This window comes from Phascolarctos cinereus, unplaced genomic scaffold, assembly GCF_003287225.1.
Source record: "Phascolarctos cinereus isolate Bilbo 61053 unplaced genomic scaffold, phaCin_HiC Scaffold_3;HRSCAF=262, whole genome shotgun sequence".
NCBI lineage: Eukaryota > Metazoa > Chordata > Mammalia > Diprotodontia > Phascolarctidae > Phascolarctos > Phascolarctos cinereus.
Window position 1 is genome coordinate 186,573,371 of NW_027555736.1, and position 26,100 is coordinate 186,599,470.

General features: G+C 46.1%; 2 protein-coding genes across 2 annotated transcripts in view; both read left to right on the forward strand.

Annotated features, from left to right (window-relative positions):
• The window catches only part of MAPKBP1 (mitogen-activated protein kinase binding protein 1), an 87,696-nt gene extending 68,916 nt beyond the window's left edge, over positions 1 to 18,780 (forward strand). Inside the window, 8 exon segments of the mRNA XM_078151353.1 lie at positions 68 to 213; positions 386 to 407; positions 409 to 587; positions 892 to 976; positions 1,426 to 1,706; positions 1,911 to 2,513; positions 2,980 to 3,071; positions 16,129 to 18,780. Of these exon segments, the coding sequence (XP_078007479.1) occupies positions 68 to 213; positions 386 to 407; positions 409 to 587; positions 892 to 976; positions 1,426 to 1,706; positions 1,911 to 2,513; positions 2,980 to 3,071; positions 16,129 to 16,356 (1,636 nt within the window). The 3' untranslated portion in view covers positions 16,357 to 18,780.
• Positions 18,781 to 18,888: 108 nt separating this feature from the next.
• JMJD7 (jumonji domain containing 7) lies at positions 18,889 to 26,095 on the forward strand. The gene is made up of 8 exons (XM_078151355.1): positions 18,889 to 18,984; positions 22,059 to 22,212; positions 22,313 to 22,566; positions 23,929 to 23,985; positions 24,474 to 24,569; positions 24,908 to 24,984; positions 25,268 to 25,427; positions 25,550 to 26,095. The coding sequence occupies exons 1-8, from the start codon at positions 18,921 to 18,923 to the stop codon at positions 25,651 to 25,653; spliced, it is 966 nt and encodes a 321-aa protein (XP_078007481.1). The 5' UTR covers positions 18,889 to 18,920; the 3' UTR covers positions 25,654 to 26,095.
• The last annotated feature ends 5 nt before the right edge of the window (positions 26,096 to 26,100 follow it).

Consider the following 26,100-nt stretch of genomic DNA (forward strand, 5'->3'; position numbering starts at 1 on the left):
AGCAGTTAATCTCTTTTTCCTTGCTCTCCTTATTCTCTCTACTTGCTGGGTCTTGCCCTCCTGGCAGTGAGTTCCAGGTGCAGGCCCTTCCCTATGGTCCACTGGGTAGAGTGTACCCAAGTAACAGAGGCACTGAGAAACACAGTCCTGACAGTGCCTGCTCTGTGGATTATAGCAGCAGCCGCCTTTCCAGCCCAGAGCATCCCAATGAAGGTAAGAAGACCCTATCATCCCTAGAGCTTCCTTGATGGGCAGAGGGAACATGCAGATGGAAAAAAGGCTATGCCTTAGGGCCAGGACCACCCTGGGAGGGCTGAATGGTGGAATTGAAGCAAGATATGGGTGTAGTATGTCCTCTCCCCTCACTCCCACCTCCTTTCCCTAGACTCTGAGAGCACAGAGCCCCTGAGTGGACGGAATCTCCTCAGACCTTGAAGAACCAGCTGAGGGTGAAGAGGAAGAGGAGGAAGAAGAGGAGGAAGGAGGAACTGGTTCTGGTGGGCTACCGGGAGGCAGCCCCCGTACTCCTGACCAGGAACGGTTCCTCAGACGGCACTTTGAGACCCTGGCCAATGGGGCTGCTCCAGGTGTGGCCAGAGGGCCAGGGCCCTGGTCACAATAACCCTTAATCCGTTCCCAGTCTACCTGTAAGAGGGAGAGCTCAAGGGAAGAAAGAAAGACCTAAGGGCAGAGCATGTCCTAGGACTGGCCTTCCTAGGGCAGGGGCCCAGGGTAGATGGGAGTTGGTCCTGGGGTTGACTCTGGGTCCGGAGGGCTGGGGAGTGGTGCTCAGGTCTATGCCCAGCTCTCACTGGTGGGATCAGGGTTTTGGCACCGAGTGAGAGCTTAAGAAGTACTTGTTGACGGACTAGCTGTCTGTCTCCATGTCAGGTAGCCCAGGCCGAGCCCAGGAAAGGATGGAGCCTCTGAGCATATCATCCCGATTCCTGTCACAGGGGCAGACTCCCACACTCAGGTACATCATTCCCAATTTACAGGAGCCCAGACTCGGAGCTTGGAGCCCTAGATCCCTTCATCCACTTGCTGGCCCTAGAACCAGAGAAGTGAGCACCTCTGTCTGTGTCTCCACTTAGGAAGTGATTAGAAACAAGCCAGTCCTTCCCCCAAGGCTAGTGTCAGGCATCTCTGCAGCACCGTAGGCTTCTGTGTTCCCGTGCTTGAACCTCATCTGCTGCTTCTTTGGCTCGAAATTTTGGAGAAATTATGCTACCCTGCCCCTCTCATCAGCAAAGAAGAGGTCTTGCCCTTTGCCCTGCTGTCCCCCAAAGAGTAGTAAAAATGGAGCTTGAGTGGCCGCTGGACGTGGTAGGAGGAGCGTGTGTGGCTAAGGCGGGCACATCCAGGGATAGGCCATTCAGGCCTCTTCACTTTCTCAGCTTGGCTGTGTCCCATCTCATTCTCTAGGGATCTGTCTCTCTCTTCCTTGAGACCAGTACTACCACAGAGACCCATCCGGGTACTTCAGGCCCCCAGTGAGAAGCCTGCCAGCAGAGGCATCAGCCCCCCAGGAGTCTCACCAGAGGCCGAGCCAATCCCTGGTGGCTCTGACCCCCAGCCGGTGGCCCCTGTTCTCCGACGGCGCCACCTGAACCTGGCAAGCAGCTGGACACACAAAAAGGCTGCCTTCCCTGGCTCCGGCAGCGGCCTCCAGAAAGCCCAGTCCGTGCATAACCTGGCGTCACAAGGTGAGGGGCCTAGCTTGGTGTGGGTCCCTCTTGGACACTGGAGCTTAGGGGTTTCCGGGGGGGTGGGAGAATCTGACACGTCCACTGGAGATTATTCCTGTACATGCCCTTGAGTCTTTCCAAGCCCCTAGATGTTCCCTGGGCACAAAGCCATGACCTTTCAGGTAGCTTTTCTCCATTTTGACCTTAGTTATGTTTCTACAGATGAGCCACCTTTACCTGGTCCAGTACCCCTACAGCAGAGTGACGTCCAAGAAGGACTGGGCTCTCTGACCCAGGCTGATGGTCGCCCAACTCGGCCCCGTTCTTACCTGAACCCCACCACCAGCTCCATGGCTAAGATGTCTCGTAGCACCTCTGTGGGGGAAAACCTAGGCCAGGGGGAATTGGCTGAAACTCAGGTCCCCAACCCCATCAGGATCACATCCATCAGCAAGCCAGCCCTGCCAAGCCGGGCTCACCTTGTCCTGGACATTCCCAAGCCACTGCCAGACAGGCCCAGCCTGGCTGCTTTCTCCCCTGGGGCAAAAGGCCGGGCCCTCTGTGAAGCTCAACCGCTTGGCTCCCCAGGGGGCCTGGGGAAGAAGTCTGCCACACTAGAGGGGCGGGCCTGTCTGGGGGAGGGCACCATTCTCACACCCAGGACAGAGTTCCGGGCTCAGCCTGGGCCCCAAAGCTCCTGTGCCCAGGAACTACCAGCCACATGCCTCCCCCGAGGTCCTGAGAACTTGCAGCCCCCATCCCCAGAGAAGACCCCCAGCCCCATGGAACCTTCCAGGCCAGGGGCTTCCCTGAGCCAGGACTCAGGTGTGCATAGTTCCTCACCTCTCATCTCCTGTCCCCTTCCCCTTCTCTTGTTTCTGTTGGCCACTCTCGGGCTCCATCCCATTTCTGTGCATCCAGCCTCTGCTGTGTCTCGTCCTGTCTGCTCCTGTCTCGTTCCATAAGTCACTCCCTTGATGGTGAGACCCTCCTGCTGAACACCATGTTCTCCCTGTGCCTGCCTTGTCCACCTCAGTGCCAACTGAACTCTGGGACTGGCCCCTTTCACATAAGCCTCTTTACCGAGGGTGGGGGTAGATGTGGGGGTGGCTTAAGTGGGGAAACAGTCCCAAAAGGGTCCATGGCCCTGGTGATGAGCCTGAGAAGACAGCTGAGATTGGCAAAAAGACTGGGTACAGCTCTGGAATCTCTCAGCTTTGGGGTTCCTGTGGGTGGGAGGCCTAGAGGGAAAGTTTATAGGGATTCACTCAGCAGCATCTGTCCCTCCCAGAGCCGGTGATGATGGTGAGCATGGAACAGTGTGAGCGCCTTGTGGCAGAGCTTCGGAACAGCGTGCACCAAGCCGTTCAACTATACCGTTTGGTGAGTGAGAGCGGAGGGAGCGGTTACACATCTCTTCCTTTTGGCAGAGTGATGTATATTATTGGTCTTTACAACTGGTTAGTAATTGTACTTCAGAAAGATGGAACAGGACAGAGGAATGAGTCAGGCAATAAGGACGTCCTGGATTAAGTTGAAAAAGATATTTGAATTGTCTGGAAAGACAAGAGTCTTAAGCGATGAAGTTGGGTACTAATTTCCCCACCCATGGAGCCAAGGATCGGGGCAGGATTCAGGGGGGCCAGGGCAACTTCTGAGTGGAGGTTGGGCACAGCTTGAGTTATAGCAAGCCTCAATTAGTGTGAATAATGAATCCCTGAAATCATGAAAAGGTCATGATAGTCAAATTTGCGCTGCATAGGTCTGCTAGATTGAATCCAATTGCTCTATTTTACATAATTATAACTTCAAATAGTGTGAATTTGAATATATGCCATAAGTCTGACCTATCAGCAGTGCTAAGCTAGTAGCTTAATCTAGCATCCACCCTGGAAAAGAACCCCACGTTGCCTTCTGGGAAGGGAGTGGTGTGGAGACTTTTGAGTGCTGAAATAAGAAAAACAAATGAAAACAAATCCTTTTTTAAAAAAAAACAAAACTTGGGCCAGAATGGTGTAAAAGTGGTCCAAAGAAACTTCTCAGGGAAGTACAAAGTTTGCCTAAAGGAGGGGTGGGGAGCCTGGGTCCTCAGGCCACATGTGGCTTCAGGTTCCCCACCCCTGGCCTAAAGTCTTTTCTATTATTGATCAGGTGTGGCATTTTAATAGATTCTTCCACTAGAATGCTTAGCTTTGGCAGAAAGGGGGAAAGTTCATGCAAATCTGACCTCCACGTCTCCTGGATTGTTCAGATTCTGTTTTTTCTAGGGCCTTCCTTTAGCTTCCTATAGCTTTTCTTCCACTCCTGATTTTATCTTGTTTGAGATTCCCATGCTGCCACTGGACAGGTGCTGCTGCCCTTCTCATTCTCTTTTTTTTTTCCTAGCGTTCCACTTTCTTCCTGAAGCTGTACTCTGTGACCCATTCTCTCATTGCCCAGTACACATTATCTCTAGCTCTAGAGAGTAGCCGTTTTCTGAGTAGCTAATGTGGTTATGAGTTTGTGCACTTTGATGCAGTGGGACAAGTTTCTGTTGCCATTTTGGTCCTCTGCTGGCTACACAGTCCATTGTGCGTTCTTTGCATTAGAGATGCCCCTTCCACCAGGTGGTAAATGCTAACAAGTTCAATGACATCATTAACGTCATCTAAATCTACATGTGAATAGCTCCAGTCCGCTTCAGAAACTTCTCCATTCTCTCCACTTTTGCTCCAGCTTCTCTTGAAGTGGTGGCCACTCTTTTTGCCAAGACCAGTCCCTCCCTCTAATTATGCCCTCAACCCTATCCCTGCTTTTTCCCCCAGGCACCCTGGTTTGCAGCTTTGGGCATGATCCTTGACTCTTGACCACGTCTCACCTCTCCATATCCCAACAGGTTTTTTCTGCCTTTCCAATTTTTCTCTGGTCCATTCCCTTCTCTCCACTTACTCTGCTACCATCTAAGTTCAGGTCCTCATCACCTCTAACATGGACTATTATAATAGTTGGTCTCCCTGTCTCCAGTCTTTTTCTTCTCACAATTATAGCCTCCACACAGCTGCCAAAATCTTCTCAAAGCATAGGTGTGACCTTAATACTGCCCTGCTCCCGCAGTTTCGTGGCTCCCTGTTGCTGCTAGGATAAGATACAAATTCCTCTGTTTGGTATTTAAAGACCTTCACAATCTGTCTGCGGCCTCCTGCCTTTCCCAGCTGATCATACCTGATCACACCCCCACATCTGCTCTGTGTTCCTTTGTTCGCTCTTCCTGTACATCACACCATCTCCCACCTCAGCCTCTGTACATGATTTCTCTTGTACTGGAATGTTCTAGGTCCTCACTTCCACCTCTTTGCACCCCCCACCCGCTTCCTTTAGGGCTTTGCTCAGATACCACTACCTCTCACACAAGGTCTTTTCAGAGTTACTTTGTGTTGACTTGTCTGTCTGTACCCTGCCAAGGGCCTTAGGGGATGGAGCAATTACTGAGTCAGTGTTTGTTGAACCAAATCAAAGGGATTTTATGGAGGTTTTATTTGGCTATTGGGTTTATCGGGGTCATTCTGCAGATAACTTTTGTTTTTCAAGTCCTCTCTTGATCTGCAACAAAACAAGTTACTGAGAACCTTCTGTGCATAAAGCTTTATGCTGAGCTCTGGGGGTGACACCAGGATAAAGAAACAATACAGTCCCTAGTCCCCCTCTGAATTCTTGTCTGGGATGTAAACACATCCCACAGTTGGGATGATACTCTAACTGTTGTGCCTGTTCCTCTCTCTCTCTCTCTCTCTCTCTCTCTCTCTCTCTCTCTCTTTTTCTTTCTCTGTCTCTCTCTCTCACACACACACACACACACACACACACACACACACACACACTCACGTCTATGTAGATATGTATATGTATTTGTTTAGCTGTTGGGTGGTGAGATGGGACGTATCACAGCTTCTTCCACTGAAGAGGTGTTACTTTCAACTGACAAATGTATTTCTCCTGTAACAGTAGTTAGAATGAAGAACAGGTCATGCAGTCTTAACTTCATGATCCTTTTGGACAGTGTAACTGTAATACAGAACATTATTTTGCCATTTAGGTAGTAGGGCCCTTTAAGCCATGGAAAGCAAAAGTTGGTGCTTAATCTTGCCCCAGACCTCTTTCCTCCCAAATCTAAACAATAGTGAAAGGTACTCTTGCATAGCTCAGCATAGCCGTAGCTCCAATGCAAATGGATAAGAAAGCTTGCAATAGAATTGCTTTAGATAATTATGTTTATACCAGAGACCAGGACACCCGGTCTGGTTTGTGTGATCTCTGACCCATAATAATGGGGTGCTCGGGTGCTTGTGCTTGTACTTGTGCCCCAATTTCTCCCTAGTCTCAGAAACACTGTCTCTAACAACCCTTTCCCAGCTCAAGGACGCTGTGCCTAGCAGTTATTCATGGATGGGCCTCAGCATGACCCTTATCTCTCTCCCTGGTACAGCTACACAGAGCTGGGCTGCTCAGGCCCCAGCCCTCAGATCATGTCTCTGGAAGCCTCCCAATTCCTCAGTAAGTTCCTGTGTTGTGAGAAAGCTTTCCCTTGTTGCAGAGCATTCTCTCATCAAGACAGAGGGAGAGGGGTGTCCTTGACCAGCCCAAGAACTCTTCCTCTTGCCAGACTTCAAAGATCCATCCCCCTCCCTGTCCTGTATACTCCCTGTACTTTCCCATCCATAGCCCCAAAGACACCTGCATCTTTGGATTACCTCATCAGTGTTCTCGCATTTCTTTCCCATGCTGTTTTCTATATAAACCCTAGCTCGACCCCTGATGGGGGCTGCTTGATTTAGATGTAAATACCCCTGGCAGCCGCGCGCTAATAAATCCACATCTTAAATTACACCTGGATCTCAACTCGCTGATTTCTCGGTACAACATTTCTAGTCTCTCTCCTGTGTGTATATAACAAACATGTAAGTATGTAAAACATATGCATAACACACATACATATATACACACACATTGTGTATACATATGTACAGACAGTTCTTGCTTTATGTAAATTCACATGATGCAGAGTCAAGGGGCAGGCACCAGCTAGGACTCCTGCTTCTGCTCAGTGCAGTGAGGCCAGCAGCACCAGTGCAGCTGTGGCCTAGGGGTCCTCCACTCCACTGAAGCCACATGGGAGAGGAGGAGGCCCCCAAGAGAGGGGGAAGTCTGCAGAGCGATCCATTTATCTGAAGCGAGAGCTGTCTGTATATACACTTATATACGTGTGTGTGTGAGTTCTGCCCAAACCAGATGAAAATGTAATATGGAAATGTACAAAATAAATAGAAATACATTGCGACATAAATAATGTTCATTTGTGGTTTTCTAACTCAGTAAATGGCCAGTTGGTATCCATTTCTCTTTGAGGTTGATGCCACTTGGCTTTGAGCACTACAATAAGTGACTTGCCCTGGATTGCACAACCAAGATGTATCAGCTGCAGGCTTTGAACCCAGGTCTTCCTTTCTCCAAAGCCAATGCTTAGTCACCATTTATTCACTGCCCCTTAAAACTATTACAAATTTAGATACACATTTACCTCTGTAAATTTCCCTGAGTGAGAAGGCCACTGAGGAAATGCTTGGATTCTGACGGGGGAAGCTTTAAGGATGTTTGCCAAATCTAGCATTTGGGATGCTCATATCTGAACTCTACCTAAGAGCTCCTAGGGTTGGGGGTGAGTCAATAGACTGGTTAAAGAATGCCAGGAGGGACTCTTGGACAAAATACTGGCTCACATCCTACAGATTAGTGGTGCTAATATATTTCATTTTGATCTTTTACTGTACACTACTGTACAGTTTAAGAAAAGGGATTAGACTGTATTTCCAAGGCCTCTTCTAACTGTAAATTTATAATCTTCTTGAGATCTTTTTTGGATTGTATCATCCGCAAATTTGGCAACCATGCCATCTCTGCCTTCAAGTCACTTATACAAATGTTGACCGGAACTAAAGAAAGGATCCTATAAAGAATGCTAGCTATTAATGTGTATGATTGTTTATATACATGTAGAGAACAAAAGCTGGGGGAGAGAAAGTGAGAGAGTAGAGGTGAATTTAGGCTTGATGTAAGGATAGACTTCCTACATAGAACTGAACAATTGAGAATTTTTCAAAAGTGAATTGGCTAGCTAGCCTTGGGAGGTAGTGAATTCCCCTTCATCAGAAATTTTCAAATAGGGGCAGCTAGGTGGCACAGTGGGTAGAACACTGGCCCTGGAGTCAGGAGGACCTGAATTCAAATCCGGCCTCAGACACATAATACTTCCTAGCTGTGTAACTCTGGGCAAGTCACTTAACACCCATTGCCTTACTTAAAACAGAAATCTTCAAATAAAGGCTGAATGACTATTTGTTCAGTATGTCATAGGAAGGATTCTTTTTTAGATATGGATTGAACTAAATAGCCAATGGATCTTTCCAACTTGAAAATTCTGTGGTTCTTATTCTGATTCTGTATTCCTGAATTTCTGTAAAACATTTGATAAAATCTCTCATACTAAGCTTTTAGACAAGATAGAGAGATATACGTTAGACAATGAAACAGGTGGATTTGAAACAGTTGAATAATGGGACCCTTCAAGGTATTCATGGGTCAGGTTGGAGGTCTTGATGTGACACACCATAGCAGATGTTCCTAAGATCAGCACCATAGCGCTAGAATAGCTCTTCAAGGCCATCTGTTCCAATGCTTTCATTTTACAGATGAGAAAACTGAGACGTGCTTGCCCAAGGTCACAGAGGTAGCTCAAAAATCAGTGACAGGAGGGGCAGCGAGGTGGCGCAGTGGATAGAGCTCCAGCCTTGGAGTCAGGAGGACCTGAGTTCAAATCCAGCCTCAGACACTTGACACTTACTGACTGTATGACCCTGGGCAAGTCACTTAACCCTGATTGTCTCACTAAAAAACAGAAGAAAAAAAGTGACAGGGATTTTTTTGACCTAGGTCCTCTCTAAATCCAGGGTTCTGTTTCACTATACACACAGTGAAATGCAAAGCACGTTAATTTTTTAATGTTTTTTTTTCAGTTAACAAGCATTTGTTGTTTTGTTTCTTAATTTAATTTTCAGTTCCAAAATCTCTCCCTTCTTCCCCTGCCATGGAGAAAGCAAGAAAAATAAAACCTGTTACAAATATGTAGACTCAAGCAAAGCAAATTCCTGCATTTGCCATGTTTCCCCTGCCCCCTCTCCCCCTTCCAAAAAATAGAAATAAAGGATGCCTCCCATCTTCACTCTGATTCCATCATTTTTCTTTTCTGGTGGTGGGTAACATGTTTTATCATAAGTCTCCTGGAAATGTGGTTGGTCATTCTGTTGATCAGAGTTCTAAAGTTGTTCATCTAATATTGTTGTTATTGTATCCGTTTTTTCCTGGTTCTGCTCATGTCACTCTGCATCAGTTCATACTGTGTTTCTCTTCAACCTTCCCCTTCAAAATTTCTTACAACACAATAGTAACCCATTACATTCATGTACCATAACTTATTTAGCTGTTCCCCATTGATGGAACCCTCTTAGTTTCCCATTTTTTGCCTCTATAAATATTAAATAAAATAAATAAGGGGTTCTTTTCCTCTTTTTCATCTCTTTGTGTTATAGGCCGAGTAGCAGAATCACAGGGTCAAAGGGTGTGCACACTTTAATAGTTTTTGGGGCATAGTTCCAAATTGCTTTCCAGAATGACTGGAGCATTTCACAGCTCTACTAACAGTATGTTAATGTACCTGTTTTCCCACAGCCTCTCTAGTGCATTTGTAATTATTTTTTTTTGTCAGCTTTGCCAATCTGATGAGTATGAGGTGATACCTCAGAGTTGTTTTAATGTGTATTTCTCTAATTATTAGTGATTTAGTGTGTGTTTTTTTAATATGACTATTGATAGCTTAGAGTTCTTCCTCTGAAAACTGCCTATTCATATACTTTGACCATTTATCAATACGGAGAGTGGCAGTTATTCTTGTTTGTCTCAGTTTCCTATGTAACTTAGAAATGAGTCATTTATCAGAGAATCTTGATGCAAAGATTCCACCCCACCCCCACCCTACCCCCTCACTTTCCTGCTTCTCTTCTAATTTTAGCGGCATTGGCTATGTGTAAAAAACTTTTAAATTACATATAATTAATTAGTGTCCATTTTTCTTCAGTCATGAATTCTTCTTATCCATAGACCTGACAGGTAGTTTCCTCTGTGCTCCTTTAATTTTTATGTCTAAGTCATGTACCCTTTTGGAGCTTGTTTTGTATACAGTGTAAGATACTGCTCTAGGCCTCGTTCTGCCAGACTGCTTTCCAGTTTTTCCAATAGCTTTTGTCAAAGAGTTCTTGCCCTAATAGCTGAGATTTTGGGGTTTATCATACACTATCAAACATTGCTTCTGAGTATTACATACCTAATCTGTTTCACTGATTAACCTATTTCTTACCTAATACAAAAGTGTTTTGGTGAATATATCTTCTTTGTAGTATAGTTGGAGATCTGGTACTACTATGCCACCTTCCTTCCCACTTTTTTTTCATTAATTTTCTTTATATGCTTGACATTTTCTTCCTCCAAATAAATTTCATTATTTTTTTCTAGCTCTATAAAATAATCTTGGTAGTTTGATTGGCATAGCATTGAGTAAATTAATTTAGATAGTATTATTATTTTTATTATATTGGCCCAACCCACCCACAAGCATTTAATATTTCTCCAGTTATTAGGCCTTTCCCTTTGTGTAATTGTGTTCATAAAGTTCCTATGTATGTCTTGTTAGGTAGATTGCCAAATATTTTATATTATCTGTAGTTATTTTGAATGAAATTTTTTTTCTATCTCTTTATCTTAGATTTTGTTGGTAATATACAGAAATGCATGTTTGTGTAGATTTAACTTATATCCTGCAAAGTTGTTAATTGTTTCAATTAGTTCTTTTAGTTGACTCTCTAGGGTTCTTTAAATAAAACATCATATCATCTGCAAAAATATAAAAGATAGTTTTTCTTCCTCTTTGCTTATGCTTATTTCTTCCATTTCTTTCTTTCTTTTTTTCTTTTTTGTCTTTTTGCTATAATTGTATTCCTTTCTGTTCCCATCCAGTATTCTTCAGAGGACTATCATATCTAACTTGTCTAAACATCTCTTTAGGTCCTTCATTTGTTCTTGTTTATTTCTTAATTAAATTCATCAAAGTCTGAATTTAAAAATTTAAATGCTCTGCCATTTGGTACACATAGGTTTCATATTGATATTAACTCATTGTCTGTGGTACCTTTTAACAAAATGTAGTTTCCCTGTTTGTCTCTTAATTAAGTCTATTTTTGCTGTTACTCCTGCCTTTTTACTTCAGCTGAAGCATAATAGTTTCTGCTGCAGCCCTTTATTGTTGCCCTGTATGTATCTTTCGGTTTCAGATGTGTTTCTTGTAAACAACATTTGTTGGATTCTAATTGATTCTGCTATCTTCCATTTTATGGGTCAGTTCATTCCATTCATTCATAGATTTGATTGCTAATTATTTATTTCCTTCCATCTTTTATTTCTTTCTATCTTCCATCTTTCTTTTATGCTTTTCCTTCTCTTTGTTTCCCATCCCCTCTTGAAGAGTTTGTTTTGTTTCTGATTAATCTTGTCTTTAGAATTCCCTCCTTTTCATTCTCCCTTTTGCCTGAATTCTTTCTTTCCTGTTTCCCTGTTAGTGAAATGAATTTGAGTACACATTTCTCTGTGTGTGTGTGTGTGTGTGTGTATGTGTATGTGTGTGTGTATGTGTGTATTCTTCCTCCTTTGACCAGTGCAGATGAGAATGAGGTCCAAGTTTAGTCTAGTCCCTACCCCTCTACTTCTTCCTCCTTGTTATGTAGACCTCTACTTGCGTGCGCATGCGCACGCGCACACACACACACCCCACCCCACCCCAGTTATGTCAGGTAATTTCTCCTATTCTTCCTTTTCTGTTTCTTGAGATCTCCTAGTGTATTCCTTTTCCCCACCCTTTTCCGTTCTTCATTTAAGATCATCATATCATAACAGAATCATTTCCAGGCCCTCTGTTTGTTCACAGACACTATGAGTCCTGATGATGATAGAGTGCTCAGGCGATATACGTATCATCTCCCCATACAAGATTGTAAACGGTTTAAATCTGTTTAGTCCCTTATGATTGCTAGTTCATATTTACGTTTTTATATTTCTTGTGACTCCTGTGTTTGTCAGATTATCTTCTCAGCTCTGGTCTTTTTATCAGGGATGCTTGAAAGTCTTCTATTTCATTAAAGGTCCATTTTCCCCCCTGTAGGATGATACTCTGTTTTTCTGAATAAAGTACTCTTGGTTGTAAGCCTATATCTTTTGCCTTTGGGACTAGCATTCCATTCCTTTTTAATGGTAACTACTGACTCATGTATGAGCCTAACTGTGGCTCCTCAGTACTTGAATCCTTTCTTTCTTGCTACTTGCAGTATTTTTTTCTTTGGCCTGGGACTTCTGAATTTTGGCAACATAATATTTCTGGGAGGTGACCTGTGGATTCTTTCCATTTCTGTGTTGTCCTGTGCTTCAGAGAGTGATGAACATTTTTCTTTTATGATTTCTTAGGGTTTTTTTGTTTTTGTTTTTGTTTTTGGTGAGGCATCAGGGTTAAGTGACTTGCCTAGGGTCACACAGCTACTAAGTGTCAAGTGTCTGAGACCTGATTTGAACTCAGGTCCTCCTGACTCCAAGGCCGGAGCTCTATCCACTGTGCCACCTAGCTGCCCTCTTTTATGATTTCTTAAAATATGCCAGGACCATTTTGTTTGGTGTTAACTTTCAGATATTCCAATGACTATTAAACTATTTCTCCTCGGTCTGTTTCCAGATCAGGTTTTTTTTGTTGTTTGTTTGCTTATTTGTTTTTATTATGAGATAACACAAATTTTGTTCTCTTTTTTCAGTCTTTTAAGTTTTTCTTTTTTTTTTTTCATTTTTATTGATGACTCATGGAGTCATTAGTTTCTTTTTGGTTAATTCTGATTTTCAGAGAGTTATTTTCTTGAATAAGGTTTTGAACCTCTTGCTCAGAGCTGTTAATTTTTTAACATCTTTCTTCCCTAGCTTAAATCCTTTCTTTCTGGCTACTTGCAGTATTTTTTTCTTTGGCCTGGATTCCTGTTAATTAATTCAACTTAATTAGCAGATGTTGCTCTCACTCAAATATGAACAGGTAAAGCCTATAGCATCATTCCTGTTAGCACTGTGTGCATGTACTAGAAATGCCACCTGTTGACTGCACAGAAACTTCTCAGCTCAGGCCTCAGGGTTCAAAACACATTTAGTGTTATGTAGTTAAAATGTTTAGGTAGTTTGATGTCATCCTTTTACAGGTGAAGAAATGGAGGCGTAGAAGTGATAAGCAACTCACCAAAGGTAGCACAGTTAGTGAGTGGCAGAATTGGAATTCTGCCCTAGAGCTACTGACTCCAAAGCCAGCACTCTTTTCATGATGTTGCTTCTCAGGCTAGAAAAGACCAAACAGATCTAATAAGATCATTTTAATGGAATCATTTATCCTCCACATAGCAACCAAAGGGACTTTCCTGAAGCATAGGTTTTGCCCCCCATGAACTCCAGTGGCTCCCTGTTTTCTCCAGAATCAAACATAAACCTCTCTGCCTGGTATTTCATTTGGTCAGTCAGTAAACATTTAAGTGCTTACCATGCACTTGGCATTGTGCTGAGCACTATGGATAGACAAAGAGGCAAAAGGTCCTCTCTGCCATCAAGGAGCTCACAGTCTGACAAGGGAGATAACATGCAAACAAATGTGTGCATAAACAGGCTACGTAAACAGGATAAATAGGAAGGAATTAACAGAGGGAAGGCATTGCAATCAAGAGGGCTTGGGAAAGGCTTCCTGTAGAAGCCAGGGAAGTGAAGAGGCAGAGATGAGAAAGGAGAGTATTCTAGGCTTAGGAGACAGCCGGAGAAAATGTTCAGAGCCAAGAGATGGAGGGTCTTGTTCATGGAACAGCCAGGAGTAGAGTCACTAGATTGAAGAATATGTGGTAGGGAATATAGTGTATGTGAGCCACAAGCCTAGAATTTTTACACATGTGCATTGTCAGTATTCGTTTTTAACGTTTATTCATGAGTATTGTATCCTAATCTTGCACGAAAGACAGCTTAGTAATAAATGATTTTTAAGTAATACCAGCACAGTTACAAAAAAAAAGCTTCACATAATGGTCCCACCCTCACCCTCCCCCTCCCCAATTTTGGCATAAAATCTGTGATGATTATGCGGTGAAATACAGTATTGCAGTACTCCAGGTATGAGGTGATAAGAGCCTGCACTAGATGGGTGGCAATGTCAGAGGAAAAGAAGGGGGACACATTCAACAGATGTTGCAGAGGTGAAATTGACAGGCCTTGGCAACCGTTTGGATATTGGTGGGGGTGTGGGGTGGAGTGTGAGAGATAGAGAGGAGTCCAGGATGACTCCTAGGTTGTGAGCCTGGGGCACTGGGAGGATGGTGTTGCTCTCAAACAAAGGTGGGGGGGGGGATTTAGGGGAGAAGATAACGGGTTTCGGTCATATTGAGTTTAAGATGTCTATTGCACATCTAGTTTAAGATAATCTGAAAGGCATTTGGAGATTTGAGATTGAAGGTGAGCAGAAAGGTTAGGACAGGATAGGTAGATTTGAGACTCAGCAGAGATGATAATTAAATCCATGGAAGTTAATGAGGCCAGCAAGTGAAGTAGAGTAAAGGGAGAAGAGAAGAGGACCCAGGGCAGACCCCTGAGGGACACCTATGGTTAGAGAGGGCATGATCTGGAGAAGGACCCAGCAAAGGAGACTGAGGAGCAGTCAGATGGGTAGGAAGAGAACCAAGAGAGAGTAAAGATCCTCACAGGTTGGCCACTTTTTACTTTTCCAGTCTTCTTAGAGATTACTCCCATACTGGCTTATTTGCTTTCCCTCACACAGGACATTCCATCTCCTTTAGGACTTCATGCTGGCCTCTCTCCCATGCCTAAAATGTACTCCCTCCCTACCTCTGCATTTTGGAATCCCTGGTTTCCTTCAAAATTCAGCTTAAATGCCATTTTCTACATTCAGCCTTTTCTGATGTCCTCCCTAGGTACTAGTGCCCTCCCTCCTCAAACTTACCCTTGTATATATTCTATAAATATTTGTATGTGTATATGTTGTCTCTTCCTTTGGAATATAAGGTCCTTAAGGGCAGAGACTGTTCTACTTTTGTTTTTGTATCTCCCCCTTAGCACTGCCTTGCAAAAATTAGATTTTTAAAATATATTTTTGTTGATATATTGCTCTTTATATCACTTGTATTTCTCACTATATTCCCTTTAAAGTGTAAAGAAAGAAAAAAAAAGAAAAAAGTTAAGAAAAACTAACCAACACAACAGAAGTCTGATAGTTGTGCAGTATCATAATGAGGAACTTGCAGCATTCCAAACTCATCGACTTTCCATTCCTTCAGAGGAGTTGGAGCAGGTGTCTTCTGATATCTCTTCTTTGGGACCATGTTTGTGCATTATAATTCCACAGCATTCATTTTTAAACAGCATTCACTTTCAAGTGTTCTGTTCTTTATATTTACATTGTTGTGGTCATCATGTGTATTGTTTTCTTGGTTCTGCTGACTTCACTTTGCATCAATTCATATCTCTTTATTCATCATGTTCCTCATTTCTTAGAACACAGCGATATTTCGTTACCACCGTAATTTGTTTAGTCATTTCCTAAGTAATGATCACAGTAGGTATTTAGTAAACACTTATTGATTTGTTCTCTTTCCTTGAAGAATTCATGATTTAAAAAAAATTCATAATTTATCAGCAAGAGGCTTCTAAGTAGTCCACAAGTTTTTGATCTTTTTCATTCTTAATCCTAAACCATATTTTCCAACATGTTTCCTGCATACTTATATGGCTCAAATTTCCTAGTATTTCACCTATATAGGAATGAGAAAACGAAAAGAAACCCAGGCTATGTTTTTTTATAATCTGTGGTGGGGAAGTCAGTCTATGGTTGGACTTCAGTTAAGCTAAGAAATCTGAACTTCGTCCTGTAAATCCATCCCTTTCTGTTTTTCCATTAGTTCACTTTTCCTTGTTTCTTAGTAGAGCTTTTTTTTTTTTTAAGATTCTGGCTTTGCTGTAAACCACTGAAGAGGGAACAGACATGTACCCCTGTTCAGTAGACGTGGGGGGGTTCCACCCTTAGTGGCCAAGTGTGGTGGTGGTAGCAACAGGACTGCCTTTAGAGTCTAAGAAAAGCTTATCTAGCAGAGACACCTCATCCAGCTACAGAAAAACCTAGGGAAGAGGTGCATGTGTTCCCTTTTGTAGCCTGGGAGTCATCTTTCTCCCCCACCCCGGTCCCTACCCCCAGTGACCTGGATTACTTAATTCTTGGTTGTTCCTCTTGCAGGTGGCCAGCACGAGGACACCTTCAGCTGAGCAAAGTCAAATTGCCCAAATCCTCAGTGACACCTTCTCTTCGGTGCGGCAGGAACTGGAGGCCCTGGTCGGCGTGGTGACAGCCAGCCCGAGTGGGAGCCCAAGTGCTGTGGGAGCTGAGCAGACTCAGGCACTGCTGGAGCAGTACTCAGAGCTGCTGCTTCAGGCTGTGGAACGACGCATGGAGCGAAGGCACTGAGCCCCAGAGCACCTGTCCAAAGGGGTGTTGTCCCCCCTTCACCTTCTTCCCCATAGACCTGTGTCAAGACTCTTGAAACCTGAGGGGTCTACCCTCTGGGCAGCCTTCAGATGGAAAATGGGGGACCCAGCTTTCCCATATTTTCCTTAGTGCTGCCTGGACCTATTTATTAATTTATTTTCCTGACATTTGTCCCACTCTTGACTTCTGCCTCCACAGTGCCTCCAGATGCTTGTTCCTGGAGCATGTCTGAAGACTGCCCAAAGTTTTCTTGGTGCTGCATGGAAGCTGTGGGGAGTTGGGAAGCAGTTCATCCCATTGGGTTCAGGGGAACTGGGGAGGGGTCCTAGACCCTCCTCTCTTTGAAGCCATTTGAAACACTGCAGGGATCAGCTCCCTGGGCTGAAGCAAATACAGGGTATTCAGTGGGGTAAAGGCACTTAGTGCCTGCCCCACCTCACCAATGGCAGGAAGTCCTGCCTCCATCCCCCGTGCCCTGAAACTTAGCTAGGCTTCTCCAGTGCATGAGTAGAAGGTCCCAGTGGCTGGCACTGTCACCATTGTTCCCCTGCAGTTCAGACATGCAAAATCCTCTGGACCTATTATCTATGGTACTCAACCATTAGGGGACAAGAATGGTCAGGTCAGTGATACCTCTTCCCCTATAATTTGTCCCCTTTCAAAGGGCCCTTCTCCCAACATTGATTACATTCCCCGCCAAGGAAGAAGTGTTCTTCTCCCTATCTCCCAAAGTATGTGGGGCCAGTTCTATGAGGCGTTATTACTGCAGGTCAGTAAGGTCTTCAGGCTGGGTGTTATGTACCATGGAGTTCTGGTCTCCTCCTCCTTCTTCTGTTCCCCCCATCCCCCATCCCACTTTTCCTCCTTTATATTATTCCTGAATTCTAGACTGTAGAAGCCAAGCATATCCTCTTTTTCTGATAACTTCGGTGCTTGGTCAAAGTCTGTGGGGATGAGGGCTGGAGCTTCCCATCTGCCTTTGAAGGGCAGTTCTAAGGTGCTAGCCCCATCATAACTGTCCATCTTCCTTCAAGGATTTCAGAAGCAGGAACCTCATACTATGATCCCCTTTCCTCCCCACTACTCATTCTTCCAACTGTGGCTACTGCCCTTGCAGTCCTTGGCTTTGCCCCCTGCATTGACTCTCAACGCAATCTTCCTCATTTTGTCTGATGAAACTTAAAGTGGCACATGAAAGGGTGTGGGCTCAGAGCTCTGTGTGGTAGATTTGACAGAATTGTTGCTCTAGCTACAGGATGGGCTCCCTGGCTCCCATAGGACAACAGGAGATCTCACTTAAAGCCATATAGTCTGGAAAGCAGGCCTTCTTCAGAAGTGTTGTGTAGCCATCACTGGGTCCTTAGTACATTCTGATGTTGAGGGGACAGAGGCTTAGGTAGCTATGAATCTAATCAATGGCTCAGAGACATTTTGGGAAGAAGGTAAGTGGAACAGGTTTAGGGGAGAGAGGTTAGAAATAGTAGTGTAGGGTAGGGGGCTGAGTATTAGAAAGGAAGGTTATGAGTGGAGGTGAGAGAAGTAGAAGGGCAGGCATGTAAAAGTAGGACCTAGTAGGTTTCATATAAGAACTGAGGGTTATGAGAGTTTGTCTCTGGGACCTCTGTTGCTGGCTCCTTGTAGAGAAGGAGCTCCGTGTAGAGAGTGCTTCCCCGTGTTAACAAAAAAAAGGCCCTGCAATCCTGGTCAATCTAAGCAGAAGACTTGGGGACAATCTGGGGCTTAGCTGTGCTTGATTATTCCTGCATCTTCTCACTTCCACGTTCCCACAAGCTCATCTCCCCTCCCCACCATCCCGAGCACTGACATCAGCATGAGCCACCCTTAGGAAAACCTTGTGGCATGTGTGCCACACATCAGTGAGACCAGAAACCTGGGAAGGATTGCCACGCATGACCGCAGCGGCCCATTTCCAAAATTCACTCCAAAGCTGCCCCTGCCCGCCGAAGCCTCACTCCAGCCTCCCAGACCAGGCCAGCCAGGGTCCAATGCTGCAGTTAATTCCAGACCGCGAACCTCGAGTTACCTTTGCCCTTCCCTGGGGCCTCCCCGTGGTCAGTGGAGGCCTCCATTCCCACTTGTGTTTCCCCGCTCCCAGGAGGAGGGACTTATCACTTTACTAAGTAAAGGCTGTAGTCTTCAGCCTCTACCGCCCTCGGCCCGCGGCCGGAGCTGGGCCGGGCGCCTCTGCATGCCCGAGGTTTGGCACTGCCCCTTGTCTATTGACATTTTGAACACCCCTTATTTATAACTTTTATACTCCGGCCCCAGGCCTCGCTCTCCCCCCCTTTCCCTGTGCTTCCCTGCGGGGCTGGGGTCCTTTTTAACGTCTCCGTTTGTATCCGTGTCGAATGAGTCAATAAAACACGGCTCCTTTGTTACTGACGAGCGGCTTTACTGTGTGCGGCGCTCCGGGGGGTGGGGGGTGGGGCGCGGCGGGCTCCAGGAGCCTTCGGGGGCGGGGCCTGCTCCTGCCCGGGGGTGCGGCTTCGGGGCTGGGAGGGGCTCGTGGGCCCGGCGTGGCTATGGCGGAGGCGGCGCTGGACGCCGTGCGAAAGCATTTATCAGAATTTCCAAATGCTGCGCGGGGTGAGTGGGGTTTACTACGAGGCTACGGCGGCCTTCTGTAGTCCTGCCCAGGACAGGGACCCGGTGCACGCCGGGATTAGTAGTCCTGGGGCGTGGGCCTCACCCCCCGCAAGGTTCCGGCTGCCGTGGACTCTTAGGGTGCAGGCGCAGTGCATCCTGGGAGTTGTGTAGCCCTTGCGGGTCATAGAGCAGTGCAGGCTCTGAAGGCCTGGGGGAGGTGGGAGCTTTGTTTTCTGGGAGACGGGCTGGGAAGTTGGAGGACTTGGGGGGGAGGGTGCAGGATGGAAACAACCCGTTTTCAATCATTGCGTAAGCCCCTCCCTGTGTTCTGGGGAGAGGTCGGAAAGACGGTGGCCCTGCCTTCATGGAGTTTACTCTCCAGAAACAAGTTCCAAAGGAACCTCGAGCCCAATCCCAGCCATCCCCGCAGTTTCCAGGGCCTTTCAGATCGGCCCAGGCCTCCCCAAGACCCGAGGAAGGCAAGCTGTGTGATGATGATGGACAGGATGGTTCGGAGGGAGGGGCGGAGTGACGACCAGCTGGGATGGGAGTTTGGGAATGGGGGGGTACCGGATCTGGAGTCGGAGGAGGACCAGCCTTCAAATCCCGCCACTTACTACTCGACCTTGGGCCAGATACAGTGTCTCTGGCTGTCAGTTTCTTCCTTTATAAAATGTGCTTGCGCTCGATGACCTCGAGTCCTTTTCCGTTCCAAGTCCATGCTCCTAAGGAAGAAATTGGGTGAGACATTATAGAGTGGGTCCCCAAAGTCTTAAGTGCAGTTTAAAGCTGTTAAGCCTAAGACTTTTGCCCCCCACCCCCCATATGAAGGAAGAGAAGAAGTAAAACATGAATTCAAAATTCGTAGCTTTGGAAACTGGAATGGGACTACAAATGAGATGGCTGGGAAGGGAAACTTTTTGGAGGGGTGGGGGTGGTGTGGAAGCTAGGTTCTCTTTGGGACATACTGAGGTTGAGGTGATAGTGGGACATCAAAATAGAGATGGCCTTGCTTAAATGGTTCCCCGGCTCCTTCTCCCCTCTACGAAATTTTGCTTGTTCTCCAAAGCCCAACTCAAGTCTTTATCTCCTCTATGAATGAAGCCTTCTGCAATTGATCTCTCAGCTCACACTGATCTCTCTCCTCAGAAATCACTGCCCTTATAGTGATACTTAGATTTCCACAGAGAAATGCTGAATTGTCTTCTTTTCTCTTTAAGTTCAATTTTACTTTAAGTCTGCATTCTTTTCCACTCCCCACTTTGAGAAAGCAATAAAAACTAAACCAATTACATGTATAGAGAAGCAAAACAAATTCTTGAATTGGCCATGTCCAAACACACACACACACACACACACACACACAGAGCACATATAAATTGTTCTTATTCTGGTCTTTTCACTCTGCATCAGTTCATATAAATCTTCTCAGGTTTCTCCCAAATTGTCCTCTTCATCCTTTCTTACAGCACAGTAGTATTCCAATACATTCCTTTACCTTAATTTGTTCAGCTCTTCCCCATTGAATGGGCATCCCCTCAGTTTTCAATTCCTTGCCACCACAAAAAGCTGTTATGAGTATTTTTGTGTGTATGGGTCCTTTTCTTCTGTGACCTCTTTGGGTTATAGACACCAATCCCTGGGAAAGTCTGGGACACTTCTGCAACCCCTCCTTTCCTACAGTTTGGCTGTTTTGATGACCCTATGGGTTACCCTGGCTAGGGTCCAGGTCAGTGGCCTGCCTCTATTGGCTAGAAACCTTAAACCCAATCCTGTGGTTTTTCTGGGAAAGTGCTATAACCCTGCAAAGAGTAACTTGTGAACCACTGTTCCATCTATCTACCCAGCTGCCCTCCTTCTGAGTGCTTATTTGTGACTCTGCTCACTGAACTTCCCATCTAAGATAGTGGGGTTTTTCCAAATTTCAATTCTTTGACCCTGAATAAATGCCTTACTTTATTCATTGATCACCTTGTTGATCTGATTTTTATGCAGGCCTGTGATATTGCAGACTCAGAGGGTAAGAATGACTTAATAGCTTTGGGGACTGCATTGTTTTCTGATTATTATTGTTTTGTATGTGGCTTATCCCCACACTCTCCACCCCTGCCCCACCCAGCTCCTTGTGGGCTGTTCTCTAATGGTTCTTTAATGTCTCCACAGCACCTAGCACGGCACTGGTACCTTGATGGAATCCACAGGAAATGCACCTACACTGCTTAGTTAATAACTCGTAAGACTTGGAGTCAGCAAGACCTGTGTTTGAATCCTTGCTTAATTACATACTAGTTGGGCAAATCAATTAACCTCTCCAGATTCAGTGTCCTCAAATGTAAAATTGGGAGATGGTAACCTACCTCACTAAATGGCTGTGAGGCTCTGAGGAGAGGAGGCATTTAAAGTGCTTTGCAAACCTCAAAGTGCTGTGTTGAGTGTGAGCTGTCATTAGCTTCAAGGCTCTCAACACTGCATTGGTCACTGAGAGCAATCCTGATGAGCCAGGAGGCTGCGTCAGGCTGGGACAGAAAGAACTGAGGCTGATATGTATGACTGAATCTATGCAAATCCATAAAGAGGGAGGGAGGGAAGGAGAGGATGAGCATTATATAGCATCTACTATGTTCCAGGCACTGGGTAAAGTGCTTTATAAATATCTCATAACAACCCTGTGAGGTAGGTGCTGGAAACTGAGGCAAACAGAGGTTAAGTGACTTGCCCAAGGTCATACAGTTAGTAAGTGGCTGGGGGCAGATTTGAACTCAGGTCTTCCTTGACTCCAGGCCCAGTGTTCTGTCCACTGTGCCACATAGCTGCCTTTGGATCAAATGGGCAGGAGGCCCCAGGATATGAGTGACCCTCTCGATTCCTTGAACAGGTGTATTCATTTGTCCTTTACCTTGATTTGCCTCCCTTTCCCCATATTCAAGCCAGGGTAGGGCCCTTTGGGCATTCAGGACAGGTGGCCAGGGGGACACAGTGCAGACCATACAAGGTAGTGCTCCTCGTTCTCCTTCTCCTAGCAAATAAAGTCAGAGTCCCCGACCCCCGATGTCTTAGCCCTTGTCTGTTCTCAGAGCTCAACGTGCCGTTCGCTGTGCCCTACCTGGAAGGGCCCCCGACTCCTCTCCAGTTCTGCAGAGACTGGGTGTGTCCCAACAGGCCTTGCATCATCCGTAATGCCCTGCAACACTGGCCCGCCCTTAAGAAGTGGACGTTCTCCTACCTCAGGTGGGAGCTGCCTCTTTTTGTAATGGGTTTGGGACACTGTTCCACTAGGTGTTGGGAAGTCTGAGCCGTGGCCCGGGGACTGATCGTCAGTTTCCTGCAGGGCCACCGTGGGCAGCACGGAGGTGAGTGTCGCTGTGACGCCAGATGGTTATGCGGATGCAGTGCGTGGGGACCGGTTTGTGATGCCTGCAGAGCGGCGGCTGCCTCTGGGAGCAGTGATCGATGTGCTGGAGGGCAAAGCCTGTCACCCTGGGGTGCTCTATGTGCAGAAGCAATGCTCTAACCTCTCCTGTGAGCTGCCCCAGCTGCTGCTTGATGTTGAATCCCATGTGCCCTGGGCCAGCGAAGCACTGGGTAAGTTGAGGTAGTTGGGGGGTGGGGGTAGAGTAGAGAAGTATCTAGGGAGAAAGAAGAATCAGCGGGAGAACAAAGTAGAACCATGATTGGAACTCAGATATTCAGGACCCTGACCCTTTATTCATCGCTTAGCTCTATAAGACTAGTGGTAGACGCTGATGCCTCATAGAAGACATTCTACCCTTTAGAAATGGTAGGCTTTAGAGGTGGAAAGGACTTCCAGGCCACTTAGTCCATCTTACACATGAGGAAACTGAAGACCGGGGCTTGCCCAAGGTCATACAGGTAATAAGTAACAGAACTGGGATTTGAACCCAGGCCCTCTAACTCCAAACCCGGAACTATTTCCACCGTTCCCTGCTATCTCCATTACTCAGTGGGAATGGAGAGGCAATGGGGTAGAGAGGAAGGGGGACCGAACTTGAAAGACCTGGGTTTGGGTCCTAACTCTGATCTTCCTAACTATATGACCTGTGGGCAAGTTATTTAACCTCTGTCTGAGCTTGTTTCCTCATCTGTAAAATGAGGATAGTCATACTTGCCCCATATACCTCACGGCTGTGGTGAAGGAGGTGCCCAGCAAACACAAAGTAGTATGTAAATTTGGCTTTTTATGGCCCCCGCCTTCTTGGCCTTATGAAGTCTGGTCTGAGCAATGACTGCCCACTCCTACCCCTCCTTATTAGAGGCTCGAGTTCCCCGGCCCTCTTGTGATATCAATTGTAGGTAAGGTTCTTCTATGTAAGGGCCTTATTGGATTGTTAGCTCTTCCTGCTGTCCCCAGTTCCAGTGCCCAGGCCTCTTTGTCCACCAGGACCCTGCCTCCACCCAGACCCTTATCCTACCCTCATCTGCTGTCCTAGCTCACGCTGTGTGTGGTCATGCCTATCCCACTCTTCTTTGGAAGTGATTCCCACATCTGCCCTTGGCAGGGGAAGAAGGGAGTCCATGTTCATGTTCTTTTTCCCTCTGGATTTCCAGTTAGAACGTAAACTGTTTGAAGGCAAGAACTGCCTTTTTGGCTTGTATTAACGTTTCCAGAACTCAGCATTGTGCTCAGCACATAGTAAACACTTAATAAGTAAGTTGTATGCATACATGTTTGTGTGTGTGTGTGTGTGTGTGTATGTATGTGTGTGTCTATGTATATACATATACATATGTATACATGTATATGTATATATGTATATATGCATGTCTGCATACATACATACATTCATACAGATATACATGTGTATATATGTGTGTGCACATATGTACGTGCACACATGCATACATACACACGTACGTACATACATACATACATACATACATACATACATACATACATACATACATATTTAATGTCTCTCTATCTAGGGAAGATGCCTGATGCTGTGAACTTCTGGCTGGGGGAAGAAGCAGCAGTGACATCTTGTAAGTACCGGGAGAGTCAGGGAGTAAGTGGCCAATGAATGAAGAAGCTGAGGCCAGGATGGGAAAGGGACCAGACTCTGGTGGACAGGTTGGACTCACCTAAATCAAAGTCTCTGTCATTTCTACCGCTGCTCCAAGTTGTGATCTGTGAGACCAAACCAAACAGACCTAATCTCCCTTCCATAAAGCAGTATTGAAAGACACAGAGACAGCGCTCAGTTAATCCCTGTTTCATCTTTTTTGACATGGTCTTGGGTTTTAGGGTTGGGCTGGTGGCAGAGGGGGTGAGACAGATGTGGAGAGAAGCTGTCCCCAGCCTCCCATGGCCTCTGATTCTTGGTCATGAAAAGGAAAGGCTTTATTCCGCAGGCCCAGCGATGGAGTGGGCGGGGTGCCAGCATGTGACAAAATGGACCCATCTTTTCTCTTCTGAGGCCTTCTTTCTGACTCTAAACCTTTTCCCCACAACCCTTCCCTGTATTTTTCAGTGCACAAGGATCACTATGAGAACCTGTACTGTGTGATATCTGGGGAGAAGCAGTTCCTCTTACACCCTCCCAGTGACCGACCTTTCATCCCTTATGGTACATGAAGTGGCAGAATGAGACTATTGTGGGGAGACTCAGAATTAAGATTAAAAAAGGGTGGTGATGTATTGGCCAGTAAGGAGCTATCCTAATACTTCTGGTCTTAAGTGTGGAAGGGTGGGCGCTGCAACTTATCTATCTGGGCAGCTCACATCCTCTTGACACTCTGAGCCTGAGGTGGTGATGGGAAAATGGATCCCACACAGGGATGTGAGAGAAGGAGGTAGGGAGCATTGATTGATTTGGGTGGATGTAGCTGTTATTCAACCTTGACTGACTTTGCCTCATTCTGACCCTGCCTTTCTCCTCTTAACCCTGTATCCTTCCTGCTGTAGAGCTGTATACGCCAGCAACCTATCACATGTCTGCGGATGGCTCCTTCAAGATGGTGGATGAGGAGGCCATGGAGAAGGTGCCTGTCTTGCATCCAGCCTGTAGGCTTGGGGGAGGGACTGGTCATGGGAAGAAGGCAAATAAATAAACAAAACACACACACACATACAACCACACACCTCCTGACCTATAGGAATGGGAAGGGCAGGGCTCTGTCCTGGAGAGCACAAGTCTATTATGATTCCTGCCTCATCTCCTGCCTCGTTGGTCAGAGAGATTGCTGGATATCCAGGTGACGGGAGGAGGGATGGCAAGGTTTTGGATTGCGGTGTTTGTCCCGTGGTAATTACTGTTCCCTGCAGATACCTTGGATCCCACTAGATCCCCTGGCTCCAGACCTGGTCCGATTTCCATTGTACAAGCGGGCCCAGCCCCTGCACTGCACAGTGAAAGCAGGAGAAATGTTCTACTTGCCGGCTCTCTGGTTTCATCACGTCCGCCAGTCTCATGGCTGTATTGCTGGTAAGGAGTCCAAGGGTAGGTAGGGGCGAGGAGGACTGGGATTTTGCAGGGACCTGGGGACTGGGTCCAGATTAGGTGTGGAGAGGATTTAGTGGCTGGATCAGATCCTCTTTTCTCCACAGTGAATTTCTGGTATGACATGGAATATGACCTCAAGTACAGCTACTACCAGCTTCTGGACTCCCTCTCCAAGGCCACCGATCTTGCTAGGATGGACCCTCTGTGAGCTCACTGGATGGGTCACTCTAAGACAGTCCAGAGAAGCCCCTGGGGTTTTAAGGACTTTTCCTAGATAAACACAGGGTATGAATAGGGTTCCATTTAGAACAGTTTTGCCAAACAGGCATGGCATTTGGACCCAGGAATGAGCCAGGACCAAGCTGATCTAAACTCAGTCCAGCCAGAGACATGAAAGGACCTGTGGGAAGTCATCTCAGGTGTGGTGAGGGGCTGTGGATTGATGGAGATGTTCAAGGGGCTGGCTGGAGGGAGGAGGAGGGGAGATGGTGCTAGGACCAGACTTACATGTGAGAACCTTCCTGCTACCAAATTCCTCTGAGAATGGCAGTAACTCCAGCCCTTTCCCCTTGCCTTGTGAAGCCCTCAGCTGCAGCCTTCTAACCGGGACTTGTTTGGTTGAGTTCCTATAAATCTGTTGTTAGCCTTGATGTCA